The sequence below is a fragment of the Clavelina lepadiformis genome, chromosome 8, assembly GCF_947623445.1.
Source record: "Clavelina lepadiformis chromosome 8, kaClaLepa1.1, whole genome shotgun sequence".
Lineage (NCBI taxonomy): Eukaryota > Metazoa > Chordata > Ascidiacea > Aplousobranchia > Clavelinidae > Clavelina > Clavelina lepadiformis.
Window position 1 is genome coordinate 3,970,384 of NC_135247.1, and position 12,563 is coordinate 3,982,946.

Here is a 12,563-nt window from a genome sequence, read left to right on the forward strand (position 1 = left end):
ATAGTACAACACGTGATTTGAAACTAATGCAACTGCTGGCTAATTCTCATGTTTTGTCAATGTTTTTTTCTGCAGGTCTCCGCATTGCTTTCGGCACCCCTGAATTCTGTGCTCCAGAAGTTGTACAAAACGACACTGTTGGTTATTCAACTGACATGTGGTCAGCGGGTGTACTTGCTTATCTTTTGCTCACGGGCCTTTCACCTTTCAAAGGAGAGAACGACAAAGAAACATTGAAGAACATCTCAGATGCTGAATGGGATTTCGCTCATGACGCGTGGACATTTATAACTGATGATGCCCTGGATTTCATTGACAGGTAGTCTATATGTTATGTGTTTTGAATTTTAAGGCTAAAGCTTTTGCTTAGTCTTTCTTTTTATATAATATTTATATACCTTCTCTTTATCTTCTATTACTTTTCCGCCATAGGTTGCTTGTTAAAGAAAAGAAGGAGCGCATGAATGCTGAAGATGCTCTGCAACACCCATGGCTGCGAACTCTGCATCCTGAAATTGACGAAGATTTGATTGAGAGACGATCCTTCGTGATACAGACGACTTTACATCGCAAGTTCTACCAGACGATCCGAAAACAGGATAAATCGACCGTGATCGTTTCGCTGGGTCGCTACGCTTCTGGTGGAGCAATACGTTCTATGAAAGGCAAGTCCATAGCAAAGGTCAAGGTTGAACCAGTGGACATGACACCTCATCTCATGCAAATGCACCACGTCTTTGTCAAAGAAGGAGACGACGCAAAATTAACCTGTCGCATTGCTGAAGCATCGGGAGATGAAAAAATAACTTGGTATGTTAAGTTTTTAATGTACACTAGGCCGCTTTTTATTGAAGCTGTAGTGGCACTTTATTGGACAACATGGTTTGTTTGTGCGTCAGGTTCAAGGATAATCTAAAACTTGACGAAGGTGAAAAATACGAGATGACTTACGACCAGCACACTTGCTCAGCTTCTGTCTACGTCAAAGGCATTGTGCGTTCTGACGATGGAACTTACAAATGCCGAGTGGAAAATGCTTTCGGTTCAAATCAGGGTCAATGCGAATTATGTGTCTCACTAAAGAGCGGGTAAATATCATTTTTGAAACTTGTAGACAGCTTTGCATTTTCTACCGACAGATGAAGACGACGGATTTGTTACCAGCATGCTTTTTTATTTGTAGTGAATGCTCTAGAACAAAAAGAAGCATTTACTTAAACAAACACAAGAAACGCGGACGAAGATTTGGACCAAGTCAGGTATCTGCCATCGCTAGATGCCCTCCGGAATTCACCCTGCCTTTATACAACCGCACCGTGTTCACGGGAGACATTGCCGTCTTTACCATCACAGGTTGATATCCATACATACACCGTTTTACTTTGGGTCAATTTTCTTGAATCCCTGCTCCAATTCGATTCTGTATGATTTCAGTTACTGTCCATCCAAGCCCTGACATCACCTGGTACCACAACGGCCAGAAAGTGAAATCGACACCGGAAGATGGTCGTTACTTGGAGACTCGTGAAAAAGGACTTTACACACTTGAAATTCATAACTGCAAGCTGGAAGACTGCGGAGATGTAGTTATTGTTGCCAAAAACCAATTTGGTGAAGACGAATGCAAAGCATCTCTTACTGTGCAAGGTTAATTATTTCTTGAGTCAGTGTGAAAAGTATATGAGAAAGAAGTAAATCTTATAAGAAAACTGATATTTCACAACCATGTTTTCTTCTCTGCAATTTATTGAGTGTAATAATTACAAAGTTGTGGTTCTATAGATAAACCGGCCAAAGAAGACCTAAGTGTAAGACCGATGTTCCGGCGACTGCTAGCCAACCAAGAAGTAGATGAAGGTGACAATGCTCGCTTTGATATTCGTGTGACTGGATTTCCCAAGCCGGTGATCGAATGGTATGATCAAGAAAGTTCTACTTCTTGTTCAACGTTATCACGATAATGTGTATCATATAAAATAGTCCATATCAAACCAATCAAATATACTCTTACTCCGCAAAAAGTACCAAGATATAGCTTGCAACACAGAGTTTGGTTCAGTCACTTTACCAAGACTTAAACTTGTAGGGAAAAGGATGGTAAACCTATCAACGCTGATCACCATCATGACATTGAATGGGAAGATCAACATTCGTGCTACCTAGTAGTAAGAGATACCTTCCAGCAGGACGCTGGTGTTTACAAAGTAACTGCCCGCAACTCTGCTGGAACTGCAAGCTGTCAGGCGTCACTTCAAGTACATGCTATGACTTACCAACAAAGAAAGAAGTAAGTTACAAAATAGAAACTGAAGTACAAATTGATATTATAAACCATGTTGCTGTTAAGAGTAATACGCTCTTCCAAGTATAACACATGCAGTTTGTCATCGCGTCATTGATATTTGTACCAGAATATTATGGAAAATGTTTTTTTTAGGGCAAGAAAAGACGTGGACCTGTTTGTTCGGGAAAAAGCCTATCAACTTGCTGATAAAGTATCGGTGCTGAAGGGAGAAACGGTTGACGTTCATCTTAATGCATCTGCCAAGGAAGCTTTAGTAGCAGCCTCCGCTCAAGCTTCTTTGTACAGACAACCGATTACGGACGAGGACACATTGCGGAAAGAGGAAAAAACACGAGAAAAGAGACGCGAGCTCAATCTACGAATGCCTTACCAGATCCCTGAGCCAGTCAAGCATTCAGAGGAAAGTTTGAAAGAAGACACGTCGTTAAAGAAATTTGTACCTATGAGCGACTTTAAGTGGTACAAGAAGGTTCAGGATGCAAACGAAGTTTACCATCCAACGGACATTACAAGAGAAGAGCACAGAAGTTTACGCTTGAAGCGACAATTTGTTCCGGATGTTGCTTACGTAATACCTGATAAACGGCTTGGGACAACTGTTCTGTAAGTATTGCCATGCACATAAACGCAATTTAGTTGCTGTGTTTATATAATAGACCAACACATTGTCTGTTTAGAAAATATTACTCTTACATCGACTATATTTGAATGTTGCTTTTTTATTTAGACCACGTCGTCAAAGAGGTATAGACGACATATTGATAGATGATTACGCACAGCAACGTGATAGAACCTTATCTCCGACAATTGATGTTGAGATTCCTCGACGAAAGAGACACAGATCATTGACTCCCCCTCGTAGACGACAAAGTCCAAAACCGTTTGTTCCTCCTTCTTACATTCAATATTACAAACCCATGGCGGATGACGACCAGGTAAAACTATCCACGCAATAAGACTGGTGCAAAAAGGCAGAACTGAAAAAATGCAAAACACAAACGATGACAAGTTTTCAGGGATTAGAATTAACGCTGTTTTTGTTTCAGGTATTGCAGCCTGTGCAGCAGTATCTCGATGAATCTGCTGCCAAGGATTACATTCAGGAACAGGAATCAAGAGCACATGAAGCACCTCAGCAAGATGACTTTAAGAGTTACTGTGACATACTGAGAGAGCAAAGATCATCCATCCATGAAACATCTGCTGCTGATGGAATTCATTCAAAGACATCCTTCGATTATCAACCAGTGAAAATCCCCAAGAAACCAGATTCACTTTCTTATTACGCACTTCGTATGAAACATGATGACGTCCTAACCAAGAAAATATCAAAGCAAGTCTTTTTGGGTTGCTGCAGTATCGTTGTACAGTTATAATCATGAAAAGCAGAACTATTTCTCTAGAAAGCTGGCACTTGATATTTAGTCTGATGTATTTGTTAGTTTTGTAACAATCAATGTCTTAAAACAGACCAAAAGATGACGAGAAAGAAATTAAACTTGATTCCGATGAGGATCTTCTGCGCCCAATTTCTCTTGACGCTTGGAAATACGAAAACGTCACTCGTGACGTTGCTACTACCTCATTGCCGAAAACGCGACGTCGAAGTCGCTCTCCCAGCCCATCTTCATCGGAAAGTGAAGATGACAGAGAGTATCAGCGGAAGAGAAGAGAGAGAGAACGTCTTCGGCAAGAGGATATAATGGAAGAAATGACAACTGAATATCGATGGAAAGAAGCACAAGCAAAGAAGCGTGCTTTGAAGAAGCGAGCAGACGAGGAACCAGAATACATGCAAAAGCTGAGACGAAGACGGTAAGTTTTGCAAACGATAGTTGTCGTTTAATTCACATCGAAAAATCAAAGTATGTCGAAAGTTAATACAAAATACGCGTAAGTAACTTCAAATTTAATGTATATCTAAATAAATCAATAATTTTTTTACGATGCAGATCTTTTGAATACGAAGAACTGATACGCCCAATTACCGAAGTTGTGATGACAAAACGCCGACGAACACCGCCATCATCTTCATCTTCCGAAAGCAGTGACGATGAATATCAGAGAAGGTTGATTTCTAGGCAGCAACGCAAAGCGCGAAAGTCAAGGTAAGGATTACTTCGACTTCGGTTATAATAGTTATGTATACAGTTATAGTTATGCATTACCTTGAAATGATTTCAGACGGAAGTATGAAGAGTACGAAGAAGATCTTTCTTCCGGCATTGAATTCACCAGCTCTCGATTGAAGACAGAGAAGAACGCTGATTATGGAGTTACACAATCAGCTGCTGATTACCCTCCCGTTTTTCAATTGCGAATGAGATCACACGTGGTTCCTGCCGGTATGAGTACTAAGATAAGCGCCTATGTGCGTGGTAGACCAGACCCAAACATCACGTGGTACAAAAATGGCACCGAACTGGCTTCCGGAGGAACCAAATATCACATAAGCAACATAGGTGGTGAGTTGATGATATATCTATAGCTTTGTTTCCATTCTTCTGCATCATCCTGAATATTCTATTTTTGACCATGGAAATTTTGTTTCCAGGCGTGGCCTCACTTGAAATTGTTCGGGCGCATGAAGGCGACAGTGGAACTTATCGCTGCTCTGCAAAGAACTATCGAGGCGAGGTCTCGGATTATGCTACACTGGATGTAACTGGATCAGAATTCGAATCAAGCGCTTCCAAACGCGGAATAGACGACTTCCATTTGTCTCTTCAAATGATTGACGCAAGAACAGCTTTGTCTAGGTAAGCAAATTTACACCCAAGCTTTATCGTCTGAAAATGCACCCTGTAATATATCAATATATTACCATCTTGCTTCCAGGTCCCGAGTCGACACTGAGCAAGATCTCTCTCAATCGTCTTCAATTTTGGGAGGAAGAAGCACTTCGCGAGGTTCTTCCTTCGGCGATTACGGACACGAATCCCGAAGTGGTAGTGCTGTGCCAAGTGGGGCTACAGGGGCACCGTACTTTGTGTTACAGCCTAAGAGTAAATATGCCCTTGAAGGAGATACAGCCGTTTTTACTGCACAATGCGATGGTACACCAACTCCCAAAGGTTGGTAATTTTCAAAATGCATTTAATACATACTGAAAGATATCATGTCGTACCACATTGATTTACCAACATCACACAAAATGATCAACTAATTGCTATTTTTGTTACAGTATTTTGGTACCACGACAATCGACGTATTCATGATAACCCCAAATACACCCTGAGTGCCACTCGGGGAAAACGTATCCTTGAAATTCTTGACTGCCATGCTACGGATATTGGCAGTTATAAATGCGTAGCAGAATCCAGCAAGGGTAGCGTATCATGCGAATTTACTCTTGATGTTACCTCCCGTCGACGACCACTCTCCTCAGTAGCTTCGGAGTCCTTTGACAGAGGTTCGAAACAGATTAAGACTTTGCGACCAGCAAGAGGTCCTATTGTTATTGGGCAATTGCACGTTGAATTACGATTGGATGGAACTGTTCATTTGGACTGTGCCACGTCAAACGTGGATGACATTGCAAGAGTTTCATGGAAAAAGGATGGAATCTCTATTGGGTATAACTAACAGAAGTTTAGTCTTTATACAGATCTAACTTTTTGGAAGCAATTATTCCAAAATCCCACTAAAAAGCTTATAAGTATTAGCCTACTTCAAAGTAGCAATCTAAACTTTCATTTCATTGTAATTATCTTTAAAATTTTCAGAACAATAAACCCCCGACTAAAGGCAGAATCCGTTGGAGGCATTCACTCGTTAGTTATCTCAGATCTTTGTGATGAGGATGCAGGATTATATGAGTGCGAGCTCACTGGAGCAACGGGTGCAAGCACCGTTACAAGGTGCACCATGTCACGAGAGTCCTGCCTAAGCATGAAGAAGAAGATAGCAAGGTTGATGGCAGCTAGCGGAAAAGGAGTTGAAAGATTTCCTATGAGTGGATTGATGCAACACACGGAAAGGTCTATCCAACAAACTACTCAGATTACGTCTTATTCATCATCTAGAGCATCCTCCGTAAAGTCCACAAGAGGTAAGTCCTAACTTTCGGATTGTTTCAACCTCTTATTTTTTGTTATTCAACTTGTGTTTAAGCATTTACACCAGTGGTTCTCAAACTGTGGTACGCGTACCACTAGCGGTACGCGAGAGCTTTTTAAGTGGTACCGCGTACCGCTGAACATGATTTTCGATGTGCTGTGAGTAATGTGTTGCCCCGGATAGACGAGCTTGTGCAGAAGAAACAGTTGCATCTATCAAATTAAATTGTGTTTTCTTGCTATTCATTGGTGTTATGGTATAGTAATAACGGTAATAACTATAAATACCGGTACATTTGAGTAAAATAAGTCATTCAGGAGCCAGGTGGTACGCAGTGTAGTAAAAAAAACGAATGAGTGGTACGCGATCGCAAAAAGTTTGAGAAACACTGATTTACACAATTTCAAAACTTTATATTGTTTCATCATATCCCAGACGAAGCACCGAAGATTGAAGCTCTTCCTGGTTCAGTTCATGTTAGCACCGGGAAGGTTCTCACGTTAACAACTGCTCTTAGTGGACAAGCACCTTGCGTTGCTGTTTGGTTCCATAATGGAATGACCATAAGGTAAACCGACAAACTTTTCACAGGACCCTTTACACATTAATTTATTGTACAAATATTGAGAGGTGTCCGTGGTTATAGATTGGAATATCAAAACCCAGGTTTTTTTGTTTGTTGTTGATTGTTAAGTTAACTATTTGCTAATTTGAGCAGTGATGGTGACGATAGCGGACGAATTCGATTAGAAAGCACCGACGTTGCAACCACACTTACCATACTTGGTGCTAAGCCATCTGATGCCGGAAAATACCGACTGGAAGTTGCAGGACCGAAAGGTTCTGATTCTGCAACGACCATCGTCACCGTTAATTAGCAAAACTAACTTGAAGACTATGAATGATTTTGATACTTGTAATCAACTGCAGGACAGTCTCAATCAAATGAATTTTTTTTTTTTTTTTTTAAAGAATTGTTTTATGAGAACATTATTGTTAATTACCAAAATTGCCTACTGGACTGTACTCTTGATATACTAAGAAGAAATAATCTATTACTGACGCATTTTATTTAAACCAAGGTTTTAAAAATTGAACCTAAAATTTTTTAGGTCTGCGTTCTAATTTTAACTAAACACTGAATAAAACAAAATTGGTGCAACAACCTACTGGATATTGCTTTCTACGTTTTTGTTTTGTCATTGTGATTTGTTTCTTTGAACTAACTGACTATTACTACTTGACTGGACAAGTTTTTATTAATTTTCTGTTTAAATAGTATTCAGCGTTTTCTGTAATTAGTGACACTGATTATACTCTTTTCCAACTTTTGTTCTTTTCTAATATCCTTGATATTTCCAGATATTATGATTTGCTGATTTGTTTTGATCTGTCATATCCTCGGGTTCTTTATCCATGTCAGAATCTAACTGGAAAGTTGGGTGTTGAGGTGGTTATGTATGCCTCCATTATAATGACTTTTCAAATTCGCTACTTTTATACAAATCAACCATGCAATAGAAAAAGCAGGAATACTTTCAATTTTTTATTCCTTTTATCATATTGACTTTCCCTTGCTTTTGCTAATAATGACTTTGCTGGGCATTTTCCGAACTTGATTGATTTTAGACAGACGAAAAGCTCATTCGTAGTGTACTTTAGCTCAATGATGTTTTTCTGGAAAATTGATTTTTGAAAATTATTGCTATTCTATCATCACCTGCAATTTTCTCAATTGAATTTCAACAAAAGTTTGCGTATATTTTAAGACTATTGCTTATCATTTTTGACCGATTTTGACTCGTTTTGAAAGATACCTGTACTTTGTGGCGTAACGCCACTTCTGACGTATGAATTTTAACTTATCACGTTATACGCCGTATCGTTTAGATACTGTCTATTTATTTATGAAACTTATTTTGCGTTGATCATTGTCATCAAGAATTTAGCAGCCATACTTGAGGTGTCCGTTTGTGAGCGTCATCAGCGATGACGACCGTAAGATGTCTCACTCAGTCAAACCTCACCCTCGCAACTTTTGACGTAAACCATCAGTACGACTTCTTGCCTAGTCACGGTTGACGCTCCTACCTGTTTTCGTTTGACTTTTTTCTTGCACTGCATGTTATTGTATATCCATAGTCGTGAAACAGTTAATTGTCTATGCGCATTTGATGCGATCAGTTTGCATGCGTTTCAAATATTGCTTGAGTCAAATAAAACTATGCACAGTATATTATTTGTGAATTTTAATGAATTTTAAAGAATGTTTTAGTCCAGAAACGAATATATCACTTTGAACAGAAAACCGTAAAGAGAGGTCAAGCGGTAAAAGCTACAAAATAAAAACGCAGATCCGTTGCGATATTTTCTTAACGTTTTTAACGTTCTTAACGTTCTTAACGTGTGACTACAACGCTAATACAAGATTGTCTTGGAACGAATAAATAAATATGTAGTTAAAATAAACATAGATCATTCAATCTAAAACTCTTCCAGTAGGGTGAAATTAATTTTTGAAATTCCACTTTTTTGCATCCCGGCAATTTTCAAAATTATTCTGCGGAAGGATCCATTAGGTACTTCCCCGTACGGCGAGCGCGATTGCGGTGGACAGTAAAATGATTCTTAAAGTATAAGGGCTAATGAACCCAGGCCCATCACTGTCAGGCTAATCGTAGTTAGTTTTTGGCCTAATTTAAAGTGTAAACCAGATACTAAATGCACGGTTATAGAATAAATTAAGCTTGGTGGTTTAACTACAGGCTAGGTCAGAGGTCGGCAACCTTTAGCATTAAAAGAGCCAATGTTCCCAAGTTTATTTAAATTAAGACCTTTTCGGAGCCATAACATGTAACTGTGAAGTTGGCCACTAAAACAAAAGGTAATTATAGCCTACACTTCAAGCAGAATTTCTTAAAATTTTTGTTTTGTACATGCGAATATTCTGTAATTTCAACAAACAAAACCGGACTATTAAACACAACACTTTCAAATAATCATTTATTCCACCCAGCTAATGCGATATTTGCTTCTGAATTTCACTGCACAGCACATCTACATTAGCTTGATAAGATGACACTTTGAGTTTCATCTGGGACTGCAAGCTCTCATCTGTTAGGCGTGAGCGTTGTTCATTTTTTAAGTAATAAGTAAGTAAGTCACAGGAGCCAGAGCAGAGGGCTGAAAGAGCCGCATGCGGCTCCGGAGCCGCAGGTTGCCGACCTCTGGGCTAGGTTATCGTTAAGCAAAGTTACTATTTTACCGGCAGCCGTTTACCGAAGTTGCTGAATCACGATACGATGACTGGCAGATATTCCTAGATATTCACGCCAAAATTCACAACTGCCATCCAGGTCAGATTTTCGGCCCCACTTATAACAGCCAACTCGATACTATTCTACTTGCATATGATTGGATGTATTGCAACAAAGACCTCCAGATAACAGGTAGTAGGCCCATAGGGTGTACTGTACAAGACATTATAGCCTATAGGTGCTTTGAAACCTGAATGTGATTATGAGTAAAGCTGTCAGCTGTGGTATCAATTGATTCCTGGTCATCTTCAGTGCTGTATTCGATGGCATGTAACTTGCACATGTTCACATCCGAGAAAGACGTTCAAAACTGTTTACAGTAAATTTGACAATAACATTTGGAATATTTGTGTGAACTGTTGTTATCACCAATGCTCATCTGCATCGAGTTAGAAAAAATAATTAAAGTGAAATATCCTTTTTTTTAATTTTTTCATTGCATTTCCCAGGTCATACTTAGTAGAGCGTGCGTTCAGAGCCGTCACAATGCTACTGGATAGCAAAAGAAACCGCCTGGACATAGTGAGACGGGGAGATTTACGACTGTTTCTAACTAAAATGGAACCGGATATCAAGAAGCTTAAGAAATTGCACCAAGCTCATCCTTCACACTAGAGATTAGAATTAAACAAACATTAATTAGCAGTTGTAATTCATGTTAATTTCTATGTTACACATTTGTACATGTTTAGTCTTTAACTAAAGGTGGTGAGTCCACCCTGTGTTTGAATTCAAATGTAACAGAATATTTATGATGTAACAAAAGCTTTGTTTGACTTGAACGGTGGATGGTGTAACAATGCCTGCTATCTAGTTTTGATGGCGTTTGATAGTCAGTAAGTTGTCCAGAGGGGCCATATCTGAAAAAAGTTTGGGAAACACTAAACAGTTGCTAGTTTTGCTCAAACAAATATCTTTCGTTTATACAGTATACAGATCATGTAATGTTGGGTCCAGTTTGACTGGGTTAGGTAACTGGTTGTGCAACGATAATAGTTATTCCTCGTTCAGGTTTTCACAAAAAGTCATCACCCTTTGTAAGAGGTAATTTTAATGCAATTACATATTCAATTTTAATTAGAATGAACTCTTAACCGAACATTGGATCAGCTTTACAGTGATCAGAATACTTTTCTATAAGTCAGTTTTTTGAATTTGCAATGTTGTCCCAAACTAAGCATGAACAGCGTTTCATTCTCATCATAGAATGCACTTCTCCTAAGCAACGAGTGAAAGCTTTTAACTGTTTCCGCCTTGATTTGATTCATGGCCTTTTGGAATATCTTTGCGAAATGGAGCAACCACTATTTGCATTCAAGCAAGGAAGGTATCTTAGCTTCACAACATAACTGTAAGTTATTGTTTGTTGACTTTAGCTACAGTTTTTACTTAATGTCTTCTACTCTGTACACAGTGGTTTTGTTTCGTTGCCATGTTTTATTTGGTGCTTCCATAACTGATCAATTTACAATTGTGTTTTATTTTCCTTCGCAATTAATCACTGTTACATCATTTTTTCTAGAACATACTAAATACTGTGCACCGTCAATACAGTAGTTACTAATTTGTGCAGTCAAGTTATTGTATATTCACCAGTCAACCAGTTTGTTGTTGCCAGGTAGGTGGCAACGGGGGGATGATCGAAAACACAGTTTCCTTGCAAAAATCAGCTTGTCGCTTGTCAAGTACATCAACCTGAAGCAGTAAATGTTTTCATGGTCATCTTGGGATGTTGTTTTTGGTACAAAACTGACTATGGTGTTATTTTGACCAGATCCTTGAAGATGGTGCTTCTGTTCGAGATCCAGTTCGATATAGCTGACAAGGTTCCTGAATTCTAGCCTCCACCATGCTTAATTTGGATAAAGGATTAACACAAAACATGGTTTGCATTTTTAGGGGGCAAACGACGATTTTATACTGCAGTGTTTTGCAAGGTATGAAGAGCAAACCAATAGCAAGAACACAAAGACTCTTAACCAATAAATAAAACTTGAGAGTGATGTCGCTTGCAAAGAAAACTCCAATTTGATCGTTATCAGACTTCTGTAAATGGGCTAGTGTTGATGCATAACCTGTCTTGTATTTTTTACCCTTGTGCTTTCGCTACACTATGTGTACAAATGCCTGGATGTGTACAAATGCCTTTTAGTTTCACTGAATTTCAAGCTTGCTTACAAGTACGTCCTTATTTTAGTTTTTGGTTTTATTGCAATTTCATTGTATTTTTAGTGTTGGGAATGAATGCTAACTTTTTGCCAAAGTGATTTCATGAGTTACCGATTTTAAAAAATAAAATGCAAGAGTGAGTACTAGTCAAAACTAATTTAACTAATATATCGCTTAGCCAAGACTGAAGGCCCCAATAGTAAGATTTGCTGGGAGAAGTGACATTTCGATTTCCGATCGAGCCAAATCACGATACGATGTGAAAACCCTAAATTCGTAAGTCACAACGGCTGGCGTACCAGGCGTGTTATAAGATGCGTGTTGGTCACCAGTCAGTTTGCTTGTCCAAAGAATCGCTGTTACAATAAGAAGTGGTTGATTGAAGTCAGACATTTGCGCCAACATGAATTTTCCAACTGCGTCGTTTTGTCTATCATGTACAGTGATTTGTTGTCCAAAAACAAGTTAACCTTAAATCAAAGAGTAGTTATTAGTAAAAAATAAACATTGGTGAAAGGATTTTTGAAAATATGTAATGGATATGACTATAAAATGAAAAAGCACCTAATTTCTCGACAGGCAATGAAAATAGGTGAACTCCTATAGGGAAATCTACTTGATCACGTGACAAAGGGAAAACACCTAATTTTTAGAAAAGTCGTAAAGGTAGGGAAAGCACCTAATTTCAAGACAAGTCCTAGAAATAGGGAAAT

The 12,563-nt window shown here is 38.8% G+C and overlaps 2 protein-coding genes across 5 annotated transcripts in view; both read left to right on the forward strand.

The window, feature by feature from the left end:
* LOC143469156 (titin-like) overlaps positions 1 to 8,598 on the forward strand; it is a 132,671-nt gene extending 124,073 nt beyond the window's left edge. For both annotated transcript variants that reach the window (XM_076966738.1, XM_076966739.1), the window contains 19 exons: positions 76 to 319; positions 433 to 810; positions 900 to 1,088; positions 1,184 to 1,353; positions 1,435 to 1,647; positions 1,783 to 1,915; positions 2,087 to 2,287; positions 2,438 to 2,908; positions 3,033 to 3,240; positions 3,352 to 3,638; positions 3,776 to 4,120; positions 4,258 to 4,413; positions 4,490 to 4,770; positions 4,860 to 5,064; positions 5,144 to 5,379; positions 5,490 to 5,880; positions 6,031 to 6,356; positions 6,800 to 6,932; positions 7,083 to 8,598. In XM_076966738.1, coding sequence (XP_076822853.1) covers positions 76 to 319; positions 433 to 810; positions 900 to 1,088; positions 1,184 to 1,353; positions 1,435 to 1,647; positions 1,783 to 1,915; positions 2,087 to 2,287; positions 2,438 to 2,908; positions 3,033 to 3,240; positions 3,352 to 3,638; positions 3,776 to 4,120; positions 4,258 to 4,413; positions 4,490 to 4,770; positions 4,860 to 5,064; positions 5,144 to 5,379; positions 5,490 to 5,880; positions 6,031 to 6,356; positions 6,800 to 6,932; positions 7,083 to 7,242 — 4,727 coding nt within the window. In that variant the 3' untranslated portion in view covers positions 7,243 to 8,598. The remainder of the gene's footprint in view (positions 1 to 75; positions 320 to 432; positions 811 to 899; positions 1,089 to 1,183; positions 1,354 to 1,434; positions 1,648 to 1,782; positions 1,916 to 2,086; positions 2,288 to 2,437; positions 2,909 to 3,032; positions 3,241 to 3,351; positions 3,639 to 3,775; positions 4,121 to 4,257; positions 4,414 to 4,489; positions 4,771 to 4,859; positions 5,065 to 5,143; positions 5,380 to 5,489; positions 5,881 to 6,030; positions 6,357 to 6,799; positions 6,933 to 7,082) is intronic.
* A 379-nt stretch (positions 8,599 to 8,977) lies between these two features.
* Positions 8,978 to 11,990, forward strand: LOC143468139 (uncharacterized). Of its 3 annotated transcripts, XM_076965147.1 has the most exons (6): positions 8,978 to 9,813; positions 10,131 to 10,725; positions 10,888 to 11,032; positions 11,300 to 11,384; positions 11,456 to 11,507; positions 11,581 to 11,990. In XM_076965147.1, the coding sequence occupies exons 3-6, from the start codon at positions 10,948 to 10,950 to the stop codon at positions 11,665 to 11,667; spliced, it is 309 nt and encodes a 102-aa protein (XP_076821262.1). In that variant the 5' UTR covers positions 8,978 to 9,813; positions 10,131 to 10,725; positions 10,888 to 10,947; the 3' UTR covers positions 11,668 to 11,990. The 3 variants fall into 3 exon arrangements, 1 of the variants encoding a protein (XP_076821262.1); XR_013118952.1 differs by having other exon boundaries at positions 8,980 to 9,813; positions 11,304 to 11,384; positions 11,456 to 11,990; XR_013118953.1 differs by lacking the exon at positions 11,300 to 11,384 and having other exon boundaries at positions 8,979 to 9,813; positions 11,456 to 11,990.
* The last annotated feature ends 573 nt before the right edge of the window (positions 11,991 to 12,563 follow it).

Excerpts from the sequence above, each read along its gene's own strand:
- LOC143468139 (XM_076965147.1), top strand. The coding sequence starts at position 10,948 with ATGGCCTTTTGGAATATCTTTGCGAAATGGAGCAACCACTATTTGCAT. Across the intron at positions 11,385-11,455 it reads AAGTACATCAACCTGAAGCA|ATCCTTGAAGATGGTGCTTC; the intron begins GTAAATGTTTTC and ends TATTTTGACCAG. Across the intron at positions 11,508-11,580 it reads AGTTCGATATAGCTGACAAG|GGGGCAAACGACGATTTTAT; the intron begins GTTCCTGAATTC and ends TTGCATTTTTAG.